At 46.8% G+C, this 21,126-nt stretch overlaps 1 protein-coding gene across 7 annotated transcripts in view; it reads right to left on the minus strand.

The window, feature by feature from the left end:
• Positions 1 to 21,126, minus strand: part of TENM2 (teneurin transmembrane protein 2) — a 462,232-nt gene that overhangs the window by 43,771 nt on the left and 397,335 nt on the right. For all 7 annotated transcript variants that reach the window (XM_072947258.1, XM_072947260.1, XM_072947265.1 and 4 more), the window contains 5 exons: positions 14,604 to 14,747; positions 13,924 to 14,173; positions 4,016 to 4,248; positions 2,665 to 2,819; positions 565 to 1,439 (listed from right to left, as the gene is read on the minus strand). In XM_072947258.1, coding sequence (XP_072803359.1) covers positions 565 to 1,439; positions 2,665 to 2,819; positions 4,016 to 4,248; positions 13,924 to 14,173; positions 14,604 to 14,747 — 1,657 coding nt within the window. The remainder of the gene's footprint in view (positions 1 to 564; positions 1,440 to 2,664; positions 2,820 to 4,015; positions 4,249 to 13,923; positions 14,174 to 14,603; positions 14,748 to 21,126) is intronic.

The following is a 21,126-nucleotide window of genomic DNA, read 5'->3' on the forward strand; positions in this document are numbered from 1 at the left end:
TTTCTGGGGAAACAAACAGTGGAACTGTTCAGTATGAGCTAATTGTTAGGGGAAATATGACCAGCTCCCCCATCTTTTAATATACCTCGCACTTTATCCGTATTGATCTGCTTCTGTTAAAGAGGAAATTCAGGGTTTATCTGCCTGTCTGTGCAATCAAGTGTGTTGCTGGACCTATCGGCAAATTACAGGAGCCCCGCCAGGATCTTGCCTTTTAGTTTCTAATTTCCGCACCCACGGCAAACGTGAATAATCGGCAAAGTTAATCAGCACTTGATCTTTTGGGCGCCGTGCGTGTCCAATATCCTGAAATTGGAACAGCAGGCAGGCAACAGGAACTCCCAGCTCCCGCAGGGAGGACGTTCAAGACCAGACCCCCAGGAGCGCAAAGCACTGAGGAGTCAGGGAGCGGGGACCGGAATATCTCGGGGCCATAAGCAGACATGAAAGTCAGGAAGACAGCATGACTACACGACTCTAAAAGCTACCTGGACGGCCAGTACCAATGCCAGCTGAGTGGGGAAAGGTAAGTGCTCTTGCAAACTACTTTATAAAGCTACTTACTCATAGAAAGTCGTCCATCCTGTCTCATCACTCTTGGTGGCCAGGAGACCAGTGTTCCCGTCATAGGTCATGAGGCCGAGCTCCAGGTTCTGCGTGGACACGACCTTGAGCCCTCCGTTGGTGCCCACCGTGAGGGTGATGATCTGGTTGTCGGGCATGAGCAGGTGGCGGGGCGTGCCACTGCTGTCCCGGCGGATCTTCAGGGAATTTCCGTTATTGTCAATCAGTTCCGTGACATCACTGTCAGCGCTGTACGTGAAATTGTACAGGTACTCCCCTGTCACCAGGCTCACCGTGTACTGGTGGACGCCATCGGCGTTGAAGACATACAACTCCTGCTCTCCGGGGGAGGCGGCCTCGTACTGGTTGAAAGCGTTCAGAACGGGCTTGTTCTTGGTGACCGCCCTGATCCGAATATTCCCAAGGTCTGCGATGTAGACGGTCCCGTCCGGAGCCACCGCTAAGGAGGACGGGGAGTTGAGGACGGCGTCCGTGGCGTAGGCGTCGTCACCTGAGTAGCAGTTGCAGCTGACGTCGTTTTTGCAGTCGCAGTCCGAGGCCGCCCCGGCCAAAAGGCAGATCTCCCCGTTGGTCGTCACCTGGCGCAGACGGTTAATCTTCTTCTCATCCGTCTCGGTGATGTAGAGGACCCCCGTGTGAGAGATGGCGATGGCGCTGGCGGACTCCAGGGCAGAGTGGATGGCGAGCTTGCTAAGCGAGTAGTCGATGCCCGGGACCTGGCAGTGCATGGGGCGCCCCGCGATGATGCTGACCTGGTGGTTCTCGGTGATGCGGAGGATGACGTTGTTCTCCAGGACGTACAGGGAGTTGTCCATGGGGTTGACGGCCAGGTCCGTGGGCCACTCCAGCCGGACCTGTGGGTGACACGGCCTCAGATGAAAGGACAGCCTCGAACACGCTCACCGTGTAACTGGACAGGGCCCTTCTAGGGGTTTTATGCAGCGGAGTGGGGCGGGGGGCACTTAGGTTTTGCTAACACACTGGATGAGAAGTGCCCATCGCTGAACCACCTGCCCACTGCCCACGCTGGACGTGCACGGCCGAGGAGAAGGGACTACCACACGTCTCCTGCTCCATCATCTGCTGCGGCCAGAGGAGACCACGAGTTCTACTCACGATGCTCTTCTCAGCCCTAGATGACCGGACCAGGGTCAGAGTCATCCCAGACAGCTAGACACAGGACTGGGGGAAGGCAGTCACCGCTCTGCTCCCCAAGCCGTGGGCCTGAGGCGGCTCTGTTTACTGAGAGGGGGCACCTTTATCTAATTCACAGGAAGGAGCCACGGGGTTCAGAAGGTGTCCCTGACCCACGGGGTGGCCAATGCACGGGCTGGCCGGTGAACTACAACCTGAGTGTTCGCTTGCCAAAATGAACTGAACCAAACACTCCTTCTCCGCAGAATCTCAACTGAAAATCTCAGCAACAAGTTGCCAGTCAGTCAGCTGAGGAATTTGAGCTGAGATGAACGAAGCTGACCGAGGGTTGAAAAGGCCCTTATCGGAAGGGCAAAGATAGATTCCAGGTTGTCTGAGGACCCTTGTATTAAAGTCCGGTTCCTCCGGCTGTACCTGAGGGAGCCTCTCTTCTCTGCTAATGTCAGGGCCCGGACTGAAAGACTGTCACTTGGGGGCATGTCGCAGAGGGCTCTGCTCTAGTTACCACCGCACAGAGTGGAGGTTTATATAGTGAGGATGCAGTCACTTCAGATTAACAGGGACGTTCTGACTGACACATAATACTACATGGTACGTTCTCAAACCTGCAATAATGATGGAGAAGAAAGGTGATTACACGGTAACTCCTACCCTATAATCTGCCACAGCTGGAGTGTGTCACCAGCTCCACTTTTCTGAGCAGAATTCCCCCCTCTCTCTTTTTCTGTTTCTCTCCCATTTCTAGCTGACGTTTCCCACTCCTTGCTGTCCAGTTCCTCTCAAGCCTTCTGCCAACAAGCCTGTGATGTGTCTTTATAGCTCCTCCTCCTCCCACGCCACTTCCAACCCAGCCAGGGCACTGGTGAGAACTGGAGGCCGAGGACTGGTGTGGTTCAGTACTGAGAGGAAAGGACAGAGTCCCACCTGGGCCACATCCATGCTGGAGTCACAGCTCAGCGGCCGGACGGCAGTGAGGTCGTTGGAGCCCAGCAAGGTGGAGATGATTCCATTCTGGTCGACCTTCCGGATCATGGTGGCGTCGACAAAGTACATGAGCCCATTCTTGTCTACGGCGATACCTGAGCAAGGCAGACAGCGAGGGTGTGTCTCTTGGCTTGTGAGGCGGGGGTGGAGGTGGGGATGCCCTACTGGGCATCGGCCTCTTGGATGAGGGAACTTACTGGATGGATGAGCACACTCAGCAGTGGCTCTCACTCTTTTAAGGTGACATCCTTTCTCACGGGCACTGTGCTAAGAGCCGCCTAATTCACAGGCTGCTGGCTGTCTCACCACCTAGCTAAAGAACGACCCTTGGGCTACAAATGAACCGAGGCTGCAAATGAATGAATGAGGAGATAATTTTGCATCCACTTTTTTTTTTTAAGGAAAGAAGTTATTTTTCAAGTTCACTGCTTGAAAAATTAACAGTAGGAAATTACTTGAACGCTCACAACGGATTATAACAATGAGGCTGCAGAAACAGTGGATCTTGTAGTCACACACTCCCAACGCAAAATGCATCCTCCAGGAAGTATTCCCGATTAAGCCTCGACTCCACCCAGCACATCAGTACCCGGGGGGAACGCTGGCAGGAGCTTCTATTTCTTTCACATTTTCACCCCAGTGCCCAAGCCCAAGGTTCTCCATCCTTAATCCATGCTGCCGCGTGCCTTCATGGGAGCTAAAAATGCCACCAAGAATTGGACCTTCAAATGACTGGTCCTTTTCTAAAGTACCTTCAGTCCTTGTCAGAGAGAGATCCATCAGTTTTAAGAACCTCTTCCCCTCCAATCCCAGACCCTGGGAAATCACACCCATTCTTAATTGCTACCATTTATTGGGCATTTGCAAAATGTCAGGTAGTGCTTTAGACTCGATACACACTATTATCTGACATGAACAGCTGGGAGTGGTTGCAGGCCCCCACGGGGCTCCGTTCTCTCTCCAGCCCACACAGCTGGCCCTCCGGCTCAGCGAACGCTGCCTTCTGACTCTCCGTGACTGGCGGCAGTCAGCCATCTCCAGGAGCAATACATCCCACTTTCCATTCGCAGCGCATGTGGGTGATGGAGTTTACTTCAAATAAATAAATACGGTTTTTAAAAAACACTCACCCACACACCAAAGCGATCTATCAGGCTTAAATTATTTTCAGCAAAGCTGTGCTGGGGACTGCCTGTGCTTAGCTCAGTTCCAGCAGGAAGGGAGCCGAGTGGGTGGGCGCTCCCGGGGGGGGGGGCCCAGGGGCGGGGCTGTCCCCTCCTGCAGCCTTTACCTCGAGGGCTCATCAGGGTCGCATCCACAGCCTTCCCTCCATCCCCGCAGCGGGCTTCGTCAAAGGGCAAGCACTGCTCTCCAGTCCCGGCCACGACTTCCGAATTCCCAGCCAGGTCTTTGGCTCCGCTCAGAGACTTGACTCGGTAGATCCGCCGGCTGTTGGTGTCAGACACGTAGAGGGAGCCGGACACCGGGTCCACTGCCAAGTAGTACTTGTGGGCCGGGTTGTTGCTTTAAGAGGAGCAGTACAAAGAGAAATGAGAAGGGGCTAGGCAGCTGGCCTCCTGGATCTAAGAGATGACAAAAATCCCAGCAAGACTCTGACCACCTCTAGTGTCTTTCCACTTTAGTGAACTGGAAAGAATCTAACATCATAACTCAGTGTTCTGACATAGCATGGCTCGTGGCTACTTCTAACTGGACTTCAGCAACTCACGCTATCAGAGGATTCATCCCCTCCCATCATGCTAAAACACGGTGCTTCCTTTAGCTGGTGCAAAAGATCCCCCTCTGATCCCGCTTTCGTGTTTTGTGTTTTGCGGGTGTTAGTTTCCTTTCTTTCCCCTGTGGGTCTGTTCTCAAGTGGGGACTGAGGGACACTTCCATGTGACGATGCTCTCCTTGTAATCAAAGCTTCCTCGGTGCCTCCAAGGTACTGGATCGTTCATACTGGGGCAGCCTGGAGTCCTCCTAACTGTGTGATGGGCAGCTCTCCCGAGCCATCCCCAGTCCTCAGCCTCAGACCTTCTCTATTGCTCCCCGGGGTGGATATGAACACAGCTAGAGTCTTGTGTGAAGAAATGTGACGTCTTACTGATACCACGTCCAGAAGCGGAATTACACAGGGAGGAGATACAGTTTTCAAATCTTGGGTAATAATGAGGTGACCGGTGTGGACCAGGATCTTTCAGGACCCAAAGCCACGCTAGGAGATAAATACCTTACTGCATGTGTAAATGTACTGAAAGGACATCAAGGCTTAGAGACCCGGATCTCTTTCTCTGCTGTGCGTCTAGCTGCCCTATGTGTTGCTGACTAGGACAGGGTAAGAGCTGTAGACTTGGCTCCAGACTAAGACACAGAAAACTCTAAACTCCACTGAGACCCAGCTGGTGACCTTCAGGAAGTCTTTTGGCTACGAGGGTCCTAGACTCCTTATTTGGGAAATGAAGATGTAGTATCGGATCACCATCCGTGTCCCTTTTGGCTCAAACCCTACATTTTCATCCCTTTGCAGTGTCTGTCACTGATTTGCTATTGAAACCAGAATGGATGCGCACGCTGTCTCCACATTGGTTATTAGCATCACTGCCTCTGGGATGCAAGCAGCAGGTGCCTCTCTGTCCTAGGGTGGTCCACCAGGTTTTGGTGCCGCATGCCTAAAATAAGCATAGTCCTTTAAAAATGTTTTCAGTCATTTTTCAATTGCAGTTTGGGACTATGGGTGGAGAGGAGTCTGGAAACGGGAAGAGGAGGTGAAGGCGATGGTAGTGTGGGAAGCATCTGTCCTGTAGACATTAGCTAGTAAATTACTAATTAAAACACCACCATTTGGGTTCTCCCCCTATTTAAGGAAGAAAAGGACTAGGAAGCTATTTTTGGGAACAGTTTGTGCATCGAGATAGTCTTTAATTCCAGCTTCTCCTCAGGTTGCTATTAAGACACATAATTGAACTAGAAGTCAAGGTCTTTCTAAAATCCCAGCCTAGAAAACAAGTTTGGAAGAGCAGGCTACCTGGGTTCCTTTCCTTCTTTTATTTTTTATTTTTTTTGGCTATTAAGTCTTTAGACAGTATCCATATATGCAAAACAAATTAGGGCAGAAAGGGAAAAGTTCATGCCATTTTTTAATTAGATGCTGCGCTTTGTTAGAGAACGCACGGGAGCTGGTGTGAGCGCAGGAGCTGGGGCACCGCACATCTGTGCCTCTCTACGAGCAAGATAATTAATTCCGGACTTTCTAGGGAGACCGGTTCAAGGAGGCTTTTCAGAATCTCCGGCAGAAGAGCGGAGAGTTGAGGGCAGGGGTCAGGTCTGGCTGGGAGCCCACTCTTCCCCACGGCCTCACCACTCCCTGCGATCAAGATTCTCGCAGAGAAGCTCAGGTGGATGGGATGTTCGCGCTCCCACATCGGGGGCTGTGGCGGGGGGCTAACGGAGTATGTATGTTTGAAGGGGGTGTCCTACCAGGGCGTTCTGACATTTTAAAAAATTTGGCGCCAACTCGGGTGTTTATAACCAGCCAGTCTGGGGGCTCCTGCGAAGGAGCAATGCATGGCTCTTCCCCTGACTCTCATGATCTTGTACAACCTGACTGTGTAATTTCGACCTAACATCTGTGGAAGCCTCTGCCAACATTTCATTTCAAGGAGTGGAGAGAAGCATTCCCTCGAGCATTAAAATACATGGTTTTGTTTTTTCCTCCTCTTCCAAATAAAATAAGGTCATCTTTCTTCCGTTTTAGTGCAACCTGGGGCAACCTGGAGTTTCCCTAACTCAGTAATGGGAGGCTTCCCAGAGCAGCATGCACATATGCATATGTGGTACCCTGTGGGTGTGAATTGTACCAGGACGGTTTTAATGATAACCTTGGGGCAACCGAATGACAAAGGCTATTTAGACAAAAAGTACTGGGTCCACACCCTTCATACTACTTAAAAGTGATTTAATTCCATGAAAATTCCCAATGCAGCTGACTACTGGAATCATTCTGACCAACAGATTGGCAATTAACTTGGTTTTTTCTAAGTGACCATATATCCAGGGGAAAACAAAAAAGTCATTAATGAGTTGAAAATGAGTTTTTGACCCGTTTCCAGTTCATTAAAGCTTTTGTGAACCCAGTCCAGCATTTACAAAAGCCAGAAGTTTGCCTCAACTGTTTAGCCCAATTATGGACCGCACTGAGCAGTCGGGATAAAAGTTTGCCGAGGGTTCATTATCTTACACTTGCATCTTCCGGAAATTCTAATTACTGTCAGCTTATTTGGTTCCCTTTTTGACTGCCTTTCATAATTGCTAAAGCTTATCATATCCACAACAGACAATTAGCACGTAAAAAAGTTACTATATTTGGTACATAAAAATATACAACATTACACGAGGAAACACAAAACAAAAGGCAAACACAAGGAGGCAAACGAACCATATCAAATTATATGGGAAAGAGTTCTTCATCTTACCTATGTTTAAACTCTTTATTTCTTTATAGAAAGAAAACAGAAGGAAAAAGAACAAACAGTTAGCTGAAGAATTGATCAAGCAAACAACATTTTCGTTTCTCGTATAAAGGAACCCAAAAAAGGGGCGGCCTCTTTCTTTTGTTTTCCCCCTGTGCTAGCTGACAGCTCCTGGCTCAATTATTGAGGAAGTTCCTCTGATTTTGGACTCCTCCCTGCCGTCGGAAAATCTAGACAAGAACGCTTGAATTCTGTGACCAGCAATGTGGCTTCGTGTGACACAAGGTGGCAAGAGGTGAAACGGGCTAATGAAGGCATGGCTGCTGGGAGGGCGGGAGGGGAGGGATTCTAAAGCCAAACTGAAGCTCAGCTGTAAAGCGTGCTGTGACTCATCTGTGACACCTGCCCTGGGAGTTGGGGGGAGCTGGGTGACACCTGTGCCACATACTTCCCATTGGCACCTTACAGACTCCATACCACGCACGAAAGAGCCCCTGCCCACAGCCACCTGCATTTGCCAAACACTCTGAACCCTGAGTCGCCACCATTTCCTGTCCCTGCTCCGTGCCAGCCTCCCTCTCCCATGTCACTCGCACATGTAGGACCCCAAGGACGCGTTCTTCCTTATCGATAACGCCCGTGAATGCAACCTGCAGGTGATTTCATCCTCTCGTCAATGGAGCCCAAGACTCCAGTTACCATTCTTTTTCTGGAAAACTAGTGAAAGTTTTGCTGCTTTTTAAATTTTCTTTTAAGAACAGAAATAACCTGTTTCAACAAGAGAGTGGCTGGAAGTTAACAACATGAGGGAGGGGAGGAGAGATGCTTTGGCCTCAAACAGAGAACTGTCCCCCAGTCCTGAGGCCTCCAGGCCAACCTGGAAGGAAGCCCTGACCCCTCTTTCCCTTCTAGCTGAGGGAGGCGGCTTCAGGGAAGGAACAAAGAGAGTTTAAAGCCCTGCCTCCTGCTTGGGTGAAGCTCAGGCCTCTGCCGGGGGCCATCATTAGTGGTGGGTTTGCACAGGGATTACATTTTTATATTTTATTCCAACGTGTTAGTTTTTTGCAAAAAAAAAAAAAAAGTTAATTAAATGATGCTGATAACTCTTGAGCTCTGACTGGCATAGTGCAATTTAAGATTCGTTCCGCAAAGCCCGGTGTCTCAGGGCGGCAGCCGGGAATTCTCGCGTCTGTTTTATACTGCTTAATGAAAGTGAAATGTTATCTGCACCAGTGGTAGTCATATATGGCTCTTACTTATTGTGATATCAATTCCACTTTCTTTAAGTCAAGATTTTGTGAAAAGACTGGCTGGGAGTTGCGTCTGCAGACCTGACCTACTTCTTCCCTAAGAACATCAGCTTTGAGTTGATTAATATAACATCGATGTTGGGGGAAGGAGCAGAGCAGGGGCACCGAGCCACTGAGTGGGCTGAGTCCGAACGATCCTGTGGATGTGAGCTTTGGAGAAAGGCTGAGGTCACTGCTGTCCCAGGGCCATGAGCAGAGCGGGTGCTTAGCGGGCGACAAACCCAAGTAACAGCGCCAGCGCGTCAGTCTACGCAGATGAGCACGGGGGACCTACTTACAGGGGGCTGGCCCAGGCGCTGTGTCATGGCCCCAGTAACACCATCCCTTCAGGTACACCCTTCGAGGAAACAGTGGTGCCTCAGACTCCAGAATTGAGACTCTCAGTGACTCCCCTGCGAAGACTTCAGGGTCTCTCCGCGCATTCCCTGCGTATCTTGGGAAGCACTCAGCAGGCTGTCTTGTGATTTATGTGTGTGTGCTTGGCTCCCTCGCTTCATTGTGAACTTAAGCGAGTCAGTCATTGCGGACGTGACTTAGAACTGGTTCTTAGGAGAGGGCCCTGAGAGAGTGAGGGCTGGAGAAATGGGTTCTTGAGAGAAGGAAGGAGTGAAGTTGCTTCCTTGAGTGCTGGCAGACCCTGCCTTGGAAGAGCTCCAGCCCCTCACGGTCCGCTCAGGACCACACCGCTGTCTCCTTCTGTTCCAGCTCTCTCTGTGCCGCAGAATAGGGTGGAGTTGGAGTGGCCATATTTTTTGTTTGTGTGGTTTAATTGTAACTAAAGAGAAGTGAGCTGGGATACATTTAGTTTACTTTTAGGGGGATGTGGCCCCTCCACAGTCCTTGTACCATCTTGTAGATGACGCTAGCCATTCTGGTACAGGAGTGGTTTTCAGGAGCATTCCTGTCTTGGTGTGCTGATTCACCTGGCATCACCACAGGACGTGGAATGCTCAAAGTAGGCGTCCTATATCGTGGCGGTGCAAAAGTAGTTAGTAAATAACAAATTTTAGGTTATTTGTCTAGATTTTGTGATGTTTGCAGTGACCATCCGCTTCCCAAATTTGCAATTTGTTTTGGTCTTCTCGTCCTAAATACTATTCAGTTTCATTCCAAAGTTGCATAAGGTTCAGGCTCCAGGAAACCTAGATCTGTCTTTGGTCCAAGAGCTTTGAAAATGGTGCCAAGAACTATCCAAAATTTCATGGGAATATTGTTGTTACTGTTAATCTGGGCAGGGAGGGGCTGTGTTATGTTTTATTTCCTAACCACCCTGCTTGTACCATGACCACAGAGAGAAAGCACTTCCTCTCTAACCGGGACCATATATTCCTCTGTAACATCCTACGCCAGCACCAGGCAGGGTCTGTCCCAGCTGAACTCACAGGCAAAGCTTTTCTTGGGGGACACTTAGTTCCAGTGTCTGCTGCCCCTGCCTGCCTTCCTGGGCTGCCAACTTTCTTGTGCCTCCTCCCTCTCCAGCACTCACACTCCTGAGCCAGGCAATTCCCTTCCCTAAACATCCTCCCTGATGCACGATGCCACTGACCCACCCCGACAGCACCATCAGAGCCAGCATGGGGAGGTGTTCCAGTTGCAGACAAGCAGAGTTAATATCATAATACAACTTTGTATTTGGAAAATGAGAGAAAAATGTAGAATCTCAAACATTCAGGAAGGTGGGAGATTCTTATGTTTATTGCAAGGGACCAAGTTCTGAAAAGGCAGAGAGATACTGTCCCATCTGTTATCATTTACTACCTTATATTGGGGTTCAGTTCCTGAGATGTTTTCAACCTGGGAGAAAGGAAAGATTTTTCTCCAGTAGAATCTGACCCTATGATGTGACTGAAAGATCTACTCCACAGAGCTTGGGTTCTCTGAGGACCACCTGAAGAGGGTGACAGTTATAAGAAGGGAAATGGGCTCCTGGAGGTGGAGTACCAGGCACTGAAAGTGTCGTGAATGCCAGTGGAATCGGCACAGCCAGGCGATAACCTGGGAAGAAGGCATCCTGCAGCATCAGAAGTATTGCATGCGAGCAGAACTCTGCCCCTACGTGTCTGCGATCGGCAAAGGAGGAAGCAAGGGAGGAGGAGAGGGAAAGAACCATGGGCACATTTAAGTAAAATTCAGATTCAGAGGCTCAGCTCTGGGTGGGTAAGAGAGGCAGGGATGGGCATCAACTCCCGAAATTGAACCATCATCCAGCTGCCAACTCACAACGGAGAAAAGACAGAAGCACGACAGGTGTCTTCCCCGCCCCGCCCCAACCCCCCTCCCTTTGCTGGTTACTGTTTTGAAGAGAGCGATTGACAGCTCTTTGTTTTCAGGTACGTAGTGGGAAGAAAAGAAGAATCAAACCAGTGTTCTTGTTAGAGCTTAACTTCTAATCGTCTGGATACCTGGCTGATGAAAGGGAGAGCTAGTCCAAAGGCAGTTTACAAAGAGGGGAAAAGATCACACAGCTGTCGAGGGACATTGATAGTTACGCTCCCGCCAGCTGTCCTCAGTGGCACACGTGGCCGTGGTGTGACTTGCTGGGAGTGGGTTTGTATCACTGATGCTGTGGCCCCTACACGGAGACACGGAATCACGGACAAGTTCCAACACAAGGGAGGCCCCTGGTCTGTGTCCCTTCTACTCAAGCAACATGTCTTGAGCTCGTCCTGTGAGCCAGGCACTGCTCTGGGGCGAAGATGTCACACGTGCCTGCTCTACAGAAGTTCACACACTGGGGCCCTAAAGATTTGGCAGAAATGGCTGAAAAACAAGGCAGTCAAGGGTCTTGTCACCTTTACGGAAAATCAGAGTTAAGTGGTCCAGGGGAGGGTGAGAATTACTTCTGCTAGGGAGACTGGACTTCATGGAAGAAGGCCTTCCAATGCAGCCTGAAAGGTGGACCTGATGAGAGAGATGAGGTAGAGAAGGTATTTTAAGTAGAGCCAGCAGCATGAGTCAAGGTTTGGAGGTGAGGATGTAGCAGACAAGTGCCATGTGGCTCTGAGCTGGAAGAGCAGTGACAAAGAAGCAAAGGTCAAGTGGAAGATTAACAAACGGACAGCACAGTGCTCCCTCCATCCGCTTCCCTGCCTCCTCTCATGCCTCCCCTTGCCCACAGGATGCCTACGAAGAAGATGCTCTACCAGCGTGAAAAAGGAAGTAGGCACCTTGGGACGGGGACCTCGCTGGGGAGCGCTAGGAAAGTGGCTTGTCTGGTGTCAATTTCACAGCTTGAAGATGATCCAGCCTCTTCCGTTTTGCCTCCCTCCTCTCTCCATCTTTTCGTTAACACATCCTCTTACTCCTCCTCATGGCCTTCCCCTCCATGTTTCCCTGCTGTGGCTTGTTGGCTCTTCCAGGGCGCTCGGCGTGAACTGCCTTTCCCCCTGCCTGGGTGTCCGTCTCTCACCCTCGAGTGGCACTCTCTGAGCCTGGGTCTCATCCCCAGCTGGACCCTTGGAGCCCAGCACAGGCCGGGTTCACCCTTATGCGCAGTAAACGCCCACTCGGTCACTGAGGCTGCCGCCATCCTGGAGTGGAGCTGGGTTTTCTCCCCTCTTTTGACCCCTCCCCGTGCCTGGCACAGTCTCAGCTCCCCAGAACACTCAGTGGCGCCTGCTGGTGGTCAGAGCCCTGATCTCTCTCCCCGAAGGGACCTCGCAGACACAAAATGCAGGTGTACCCTGGGATTTCTTCTAAGTCCTTCACCTGGCAGCCGAGGCTGCTTCAGAAAGCGCCACCATCCACTCAGCGGCTCATGACAAAAATCCCAGCATCACCTCTGATTCTTTTCTCTCTTGGTACCACCCCTCCCACCTATTAAAAAAAAATCCTATTGACAATTTCTATCAGATTTACCTCAAAAATATACCCCAACTGAAACATCCCCATCTCCCCTTCTACCACCCTAGTCCACGTCACCATCATCCAAATCCTGGGCAATTGCCCCAGCCACCCTATGGGGTTTCCAGCCTCTATTCTTGCATACCTACAGACCGTTCTCCACGCAGTGCTCAGAATCATTTTTAAAAACCCCAATCAGATCATGTCAGCTCCATCCCCCTTCCTATTTCAACCTCCAGTGGCTGGGCATCGCAGTAAGAGTATGACTTCCACGTGTCAACACGGTCCTTACGACCCTGAAGTTTCGGTCCCCTACCCACCTCTCTGACTTCCTCTGAGACACTCTGCCCTGAGCTCTCTGCCCTCCAGCCACATTGGACTTCTATCCATCCCTTAAGTAACCAGGCTGTTTGCTAATCCTTTTCTCTGCCTGGGACAGCTTTCCCCAGATCGTCACATGGCTAATCTCATCACTCTGGTCCCACCTCAAACGTTACCTATTCAGCAAGGTGGTTTTTTTTTTTTTTGACAACTTTATTTATGTCCCTTCCTTATCCCTCCTCCCTGAACCAGAGTCCCTGTTTCTCACCCTGTTCAATTTTCCTTACTGCATTAATGCTACTTGAAAAAAAATTGTTTTTTAAATTTGTCCACATGATTTAGCCTGAAATTCCCTACCAGACCACAAACACAACAACTGGGGCTTTTCTGGCTCCCATGTGGTTCTTTTGGCTTGTTTGTTTTTGTTTTTCTCTTTGCCCTCACCAGACAGTCCCTGGCACATAGTATATCTCCACCAAGGATTTGTTGAATGAATCTGAATTTTCTCCCTTATTTATAAACCACATCTCTCCCCTTTGCTTATTGATCCCTCTCTAGGCTTGAGGGTCTGGAATCAACTTTCCTGAAAAGAGAGTTTCCAAGAGCTCCTGTCCAGCACAGAGACCTGGACTTCAGACTCAGCAGCAAATAAAAGCCAGGAGCGATCTACCAGGGGCAGCCAGAAGTCACCTAGCAAGGCCTGCGCAGTAATCCTAAGTCACAGCCTAATGAGTGTGCCAAGATCCAGACAATTTACAGCCAGCCAGCCCAGCAAAGGTAGTTGATGTAAGTATTTGAATTAATAAATGAGCATGAGTGGTTCTCCAACTTGGATGTGCGTCAGAATCTTCCGTAGAGCTCGGCAAAGACCAGAGATGCCTTGGCTCTTTTCTAGATTTACTCCATCAGTCCCTCTGGGGCTGGGCTCCAGGAATCCGTATTTTTAAGAAGTGCCACTTTAGAAACCACTGAATGGACCATCTGCTTAAAACAGTAGTTCTTTCCCTGTTCGGTATACATCACATTCGCATGTGGAGGTTTCATAAAACAGGTCCCACCTGTGTTTTACAGACACACAAAGCATTTCCCCCAAGTGCTTGTTTGATTCCAGGCCTAGGTGTCAAACCTCAGCCTGCCACACAGAACACACATATCCTCTGGAGGACCTCCCAATGCAGCCACCATCTACCCGGGGGAGTTTGGGAGCAACGGGAGCAACAGAGCAGAAGAAGGGTTTCTGTGTGGCCACTTACCGTAGCTCCAGGATGCTGGTGACGTTCCGAGAGGGAAAGATGCGCCGGATGTAGTTGAAGTCCCCGACGAAGAGGCTCCCGTCGACTCCCACGGCCAGAGCGACGGGGGCCAGCAGCTTGTTGCCCTCGGCAAGGCCGTTGCAGCTGGGGCAGGAGATGCTCCGCCGGCGGCCGTTGCCCATGATGCTGGTGATGATGGCGGGCTGCTGGGTCAGGAACTGGTTCTCCCCGGTGCCCTTGTGCAGGATTCCTGGGGGGGGGGGCGGCAGTAAACGGGGGTGGTTATTGCAGCCCTCTGGGTGGGGGTCACATCTATTGGCTCACCAAGGGTGAGGGGAAGTGACAAAGAGAAGAGAAACAGTTGGAAACTTCAGCCTGTGGGGAGCTCCCCCATTTCCTGACGATGATAGGGTGGGTAAACCCCAAGGCCATGGTATTGGGCACAATAACAGTTCTTCAAGTATCTCGACAAATGTTAAGGTGGAGGGTCTGGGAAAAACCAGCTCAACATTCTTTGACATTTAAAAGGAGAAGGTGGAAAAAAACCCTGAGTATTTTGGGCATTTGATGAGAAATAGCCACCGGAAGGGGAGAGGGGTATCCCTGAAATGTCAAGGCTGGAGAGAAGGTTCCAGAGGAGAGACGAGGCTGTATTTGAGAAAGGAGAAGGGCGCACGTACCGCTCTTAACATTGAGGATGTGGTGTTTGTCCAGGGACCAGCCACCGAGGTTGGAAGGGTCCAGCTCAAATCCCTGAAGGAGGGCCGTCCGTTTCTCCCACAGGATTAGGCTGGGGCAGGTCTCATATTCAAACCCGACAGACACTGAAAGATAAAAAGGAGTGGGGTGCAGCGCGGGGGGACAAGACGGCTTGCCTGATCGCTCCAGAGGACCTCCAGCAGGAGCGAGAAACGTGTGCTCGCGGTGACACAGATTCAGTTCAAAAAACTCACTCAAGGAGGCGGGCTGATTGCTTTTGTCCTTGGGATTCCATACAATATTAAATTCAAATTTCAAGCTGAACTCAACCTTGAAACTTTACCCAGCCATACTCTGCGGGGATGGAAAGACCTTTCCAATGAACAGCTGGCTTTCAAAAGTGACCCCAGTGATGGGGAGGGAAGTGATGAATCATTTAAAGACCGAACACAAGGCTCCTTTAGAGATGGACGGGGGCCGGTTTCCCTCAGCCTGCTGTTCACGGCACGCCTTCGCTGTATTTTGCGTCATTTATTTTCACTCACTAGAAGAAAAGACCTACCGAAGCTTAGTGGCTCATTTATGAGGAGATTCTGGAGGCAACCGCTCGTGTGAGTTAAGGCACTTTGTACATTCATGCAGGATTCTAGAGGATTCCAAGTGAGGCAGGCACGGCACACAGCCTGCCAATTCTGTGGCAAGTCAGTGGGGAACAGAATCCAGAAACTATAAAAAATCCTGCTTTTACCACATGGACAAACAGGAGAGGAGGCGGGAGATGAGGGGCGTTAGTCCCGCTTCTGTTCCAGCTCACACTTCTGCGGGGCTCCACTTTCCCCATGTGTAAAACAGAGCGGGTGAAGCCTCGATTTCTCACAGCGATGTCGTAAGGATGGATGAGACAGGACGCCGAGATGCCACACATTTTTAATTGGAACGCTGCTTTAGAAATATGAGGCATTGTTATTACTGCTGCTTCTACTACATTAAGTTCTTAACTATGTGTGTCACCTTTGGGGATTCTCTGCCGCTTCTTTTAAATCCTGAGATAAAGGAGTGTCGAGACGAACGAAGGGTACACCTTATCTTTGAAAAAAAAAAAACCAACAAAAATCCCCATGTATTTCCTAGCTTGCCTCTCTGAAAATTCCAAGAAACAATGACCAACTCAGCAGCAAAGAGAATTGCTGGTGTCGGGTTTGTGGCCTTGAAATACTATTTCTCATTAAAAGGAATCAGGACTCCTTGAAGAAATGGCTAGAACAAGAAATGGACAAGGCCGTTTTACCACGTCGCATAGCTAAGGAGGAAACAAAATGTGCTAGGGCCATGTCAAAAGAATTTGGGAGTCAGCTTGAAGAGGCTTTCATTGACCAATGATGGGACCATCTGACCATTAGTAAAGATAATAACTTCAAAGGATATATTAATGGTACTTCATTCTATGAGTTGAAAATGGTATTTAAAAAACACCAGCTTGCTACCAGTAGAGGATATCAGATAGCCAACTTACTATGTTGGAAACGAGTAAATAAAGGGAAAAATCAGGCATTTGTCCTTTCATTCTCATTTGAACTGTGCCTCAGATAACCAAGTAGTTAATGAGACAGTATCTCTGTATAAAAGTATTCCAGCTAGTAAATAAAGAAGCAGTGACAGAATTACAGTATTATTTCGCAATCCCTAATGACCTGATGAACCCAGGCAACGAGCGTCAGTGTGCTGAAATCACAAGAGAACTGACAAGCTGACATTAGGTGCCTCCTGATGGAGGAAGACATCACCACCGATCAAGCTGCTCTGCCTAAAACAAACAAGCAAACAAAACCCCAAAGAATAAAATACCTAGGAATAAATTTAACTAAGGAGGAGAAAGACCAGTAGACTGAAAACTATAAGAAACTGATGAAAGAAACTGGAGGAGACAAAAATCAATGGAAAGATGCTCCATGCTTATGGATTGGAAGAATTAACATCGTAAAAATGTCTATACTACCCAAAGAAGATTCAATACAATCCCTATCAAAATGCCAATGGTATATTTTTCACAGAAACAGAACAAACATTCCTTAAATTTGTATGGAACCACAAAACCTTGAAGAGCCAAAGCAATTTTGAGAAAGAAGAACAAAGCTGGAGGCATCACATTCCCAATTTTCAAACTGTATTACAGAGCTACAGTATTCAAAACACTATGGTTTCGGCATAAAAACAGACACATGAATCAGTGGCACAGCAGCGAGAGCCCAGAAATAAACCTAAGCTTACACAGCCAATTAATTTCCGACAAAGGAGCTAAGAAATATGCAATGGAGAAAGTACACTTTCTTCAGTAAATGGTGTTGGGAAAATTGGACAGCCATGTGCAAAAACCAAGCACTGGACCACCGTATACCACTCACAAAAACTAACTCAAATGGATTAGAAACTTAAACATAAGACCTGAAACCATAAAGCTCCTATAGGAAAACACAGGCAGTAAGCTCCTTGACACAGGTCTTGGCAGTGATTCTTTGAGTTTGACATTCAAAGCAAAAGCAACAAAAGCAAGAAGCAGCAAGTGGGGCTACATCAAACTAAAAAGCTTCTGCACAGCAGAGGAAACCATGCACAAAACGAGAAGGCAACCTACTGACTGGGAAAAAGTATTTCCAAATCATGTATCTGATAAGGGGTTAATGCCCAAAGTATACAGAGAACTCATACAGCTTGAAAGCCAAAAAACAAAGAGCCCAATTAAAAAATGGGCAAAGGAACCGAACAGATATCTATCCGAAGAAGACATACAGAAAGCCAACAGTACATGAAGAGATGCTCAGCATCACTAATCTTCAGGAAAATGCAACTCAAACCCATCATGAGGTATCACCTCACAGCTGTTAGAATGGCTACCATCAAAAAGTCAAGACACAGCAAGTGTATGTGAGGGTGTAGAGAAAGGGAACCCTTGTGCACCATTAGTGAGAATGTAAATCAGGGCAGCCACAATGGAAAACAGCACGGAGGTTTCTCAAAAACTTGAAAATAAAACTACCATATGACCTAGCAATTCCACTTCTTGGTATCTACCTGAAGAAAACAAAAACAGGAACCTGAAAAGATACAGGCAGCCTTGTGTTCACTGCAGCATTACTTACAATAGCCAAGATACAGAAACAACCAAGGTGCCCACTGACAGATGACTGGATTAAAAAAAGATGTGGTATATAGTCAATGGAATATTATTCAGCCATAAAAAATAATAAAATCTTGCCATTGGTGACAACATGGGTGGTCATTGAGGGCATTATGCTAAGTGAAATAAGTCAGACAAAGAAAGACAAATACTGAATAATCTCACCTATATGTGGATATAAAAGACAAATAAACCAAAAATACCCCAAACAACAACATGTAAAACAAGCTCATATACCGAGAACAGGTTAGTGGTTGCCAGAGGCAGGGGGTGGGGGGGGGGTGGACCAAACAGGTGAAGGGAATCCAAAAGTATAAACTTTCAGTTAAAAATATCAATGTTACAGGATGTAATGTGCCACATGGTGACTATAGTTAATAATACTATATTGTACATTGGAAAGTTTCTAAGAGAGTAAATCTTAGGAGTTCTCATCACAAGAAAGAAATTTTGTAATTATGCACTGTGACAGATGTTAACTAGATTTACTGTAGTCATCATTTTACAATATATACAAACATCGAATTATTATGTTGTATATTTGTTATATGTCAATTATACCTCAAGAAGAGTTTGTATAGATCAAAATAAATCAAATCTGAACCTAAAAGCCTCAAGATTCAACTATCAATTTATAGGAGACACAGAACAGAGGAAAATGTGAAACAGTCACAGGTGTGCAATCGGAAAACAAACTAGACTATAGGAAATGCTACAGCTAAACAATAAAGGTTTTAGGTTATTTCTTCAACAAATAAATCATAAAACCTAAAAAAAAAGAGTAAGAAATGGAAGGGAAAACCATACATTAAATAACTTAAGAGAAATCAACTAATTACACAAAGTGGATCTTATTTGGATTCATAGTAACCACAAGGGAAAAATATGTAGTAATTATACAAAAGAACATAATAAAGAATTCAAAGTAACTGAAACCAAAAGACAGCAAAAAAAAAAAAAAGAAAGAAAGAAAGAAAGAAAGAAAAAGAAACAAAAAAGAAAAAACAACAGATCTACAAAAGAGTCAGAAAACAAAGAACAAAATGGCAATACTAAGTCCCTACCTATTAATAATGAATTTAAATATAAATAGATTAAATTCTCCAATCAAAAGACATGGAATGGCCACATGAATAAAACAGACAAACAAGACCCAATGATATGATGCCTATAAGAGAGTCACCTTAAGGACCCATACAGATTGAGAATGAAGGGATGGAAAAAGATATTTTAAGCTTTCATGCAAATGGTAACTGTCCCCTTCCCCCAAGAAAAAGCAGGGGTGGCTATATTTATATCAGACAAAATAGATTTTAAACTAAAAATATTAAAAAGAGTCAAAGAAGGTCTTTATAATATGGCAAAGGGGTCAATACATCAGGAAGACAAAACAATTATAAATATTCATGCACCCAACATTGGAGCACCTGAATACGCAAAGCACAAGCTAACGGAGCTAAAAGGAGAAACAGATGATGGCATGATAAAGTTGGGGACTTTAACATCCCACTCTCAAAAATGGATGAATCATACAGACAGAAAATCATAAAGGAAACAGCAGATTTGAACAACACTATAGAACAAATGGACCGAACAAACGTACACAGAACATTCTGTCCAACAAAGGTAGAATATACATTCTTCTCAAGTGCACATGGAATATTTCCTAGCACAGACCATATGTTAGGGCACAAAAGAAGTCTTCTCAAATTCAAGAAGATAAACATCATAGGGAGCATCTTCTCTGACTGACCACAGTGCAGCAAACTAGACATCAATTACAAGAAACTGGAAAATTTGAAAAATATATGGAAATTAAAAAACACTCTCGTGGATAACCAACAGATCAAAGAAGAAATTAAAGGGGAAATAAAAAGAGACAAATTAAAATGGAGACACAAATACTAAAACTCCTGGCACGTAGCAAAAGGAGTTCTAAGAGGGACGTTTACAGCAATAAGGACCTACATTAAGAACAAGAAAGATCCCAAATAAACAGTCTAATTCTATGTCTTACAGAACTAGAAAAAGAACAAAGTGAGCCCAAAGTTAGCAGAATAAATGAAATAGTAAAGATTACAGTATAAATGAAAATGGAAAAATAACAGACAAGACCAAGCACACTAACAGTTGGTTCTACGAAAGGATCAAGAAAAGTGACAAACCCTTAATTAGACTAAGGGAAAAAGAGAGAGGACCCAAATCAACAAAATGATAATTGCAGAAGGACACTTCACAATTTATACTACAGAAATACAAAGGATCGTAAGAGGCTCCTCTGAACACTTATATGCCAACAAACTGAACAACCTAGAAGAAATGGAAAAGTTCTCAAAGACATCTAACTGACCGAGACTGCGTCAGGAAGAAACAGAAAGTCTGCACAGACCCATTGCTCACAGGGGGACTGAATCAGTTATCAGAAATCTTCCAGTGAAGAAAAGCTCAGGACAAGGCTGCTTCACTGGTACATTTCCCCAAACATTTTAGGAAGAATCAACACCAATCCTTCTCAGATTCTTTCAAAAACATCAGAAGAGGAGGGAACACTCCCCCAGCCTCATTTTACAAGGCCAGCATCACCCTGATACAAAACCAGAAAAGGACACTACTAGAAAAGAAAACCACAGGCCAGTATTCCTGATAAATACGAATGCAAAAATCCTCAATAAAATACTAGCAGAATGAATTCAGCAGCATATTAAAATGATCGTACACCATGATCAAGTGGGATTTGTCCCTCGATGGAAGAATGGTTCGACACATACAAATCAATCAATGTGATACATCCAATCAACAAAATGAAAGAAAAAAAATGATACGGCCCTCTCAAGAGATTCAGAAAAAGCATCTGACAAAATTCAACTACATTCATAATCATAATAGAAAAAACTCTTAACAATATAGGCACAGAAAAAACCCAACTCAACAAAGTAAAGGCCACGTAGGACAAGCCCACAGCTAACATCATACTCAATGGTAAAAGGTTGAAAGCTTTTCCTCTAAGATCAGGAACAAGCAATGGAAACAACCAGAGAGACCACTGATGGATGAATAAGGAAACTGTGGTATACGCAGACAACGGAATACTACTCAGCCATGAAAAGAATGAAATCCTGCCATTTGTAACAGCATGGATGGACCTTGAGGTCATTATGCTAAATGAAATAAGTCAAAAAGAGAAAGATGAATGTGTTCACTCATGTGGAATGTAAAAAAAACAAAACAAATAAACAAAGAAAATAATCAATAAACTCAGAGATAGAGATCAGACCAGTGGTTACCAGAGGGGAAGGTTGAAGGGTGGCCAGAATAGGTGAAGGGGGTCA

Source organism: Vicugna pacos, chromosome 22 (assembly GCF_048564905.1).
Source record: "Vicugna pacos chromosome 22, VicPac4, whole genome shotgun sequence".
Taxonomy (NCBI): domain Eukaryota; kingdom Metazoa; phylum Chordata; class Mammalia; order Artiodactyla; family Camelidae; genus Vicugna; species Vicugna pacos.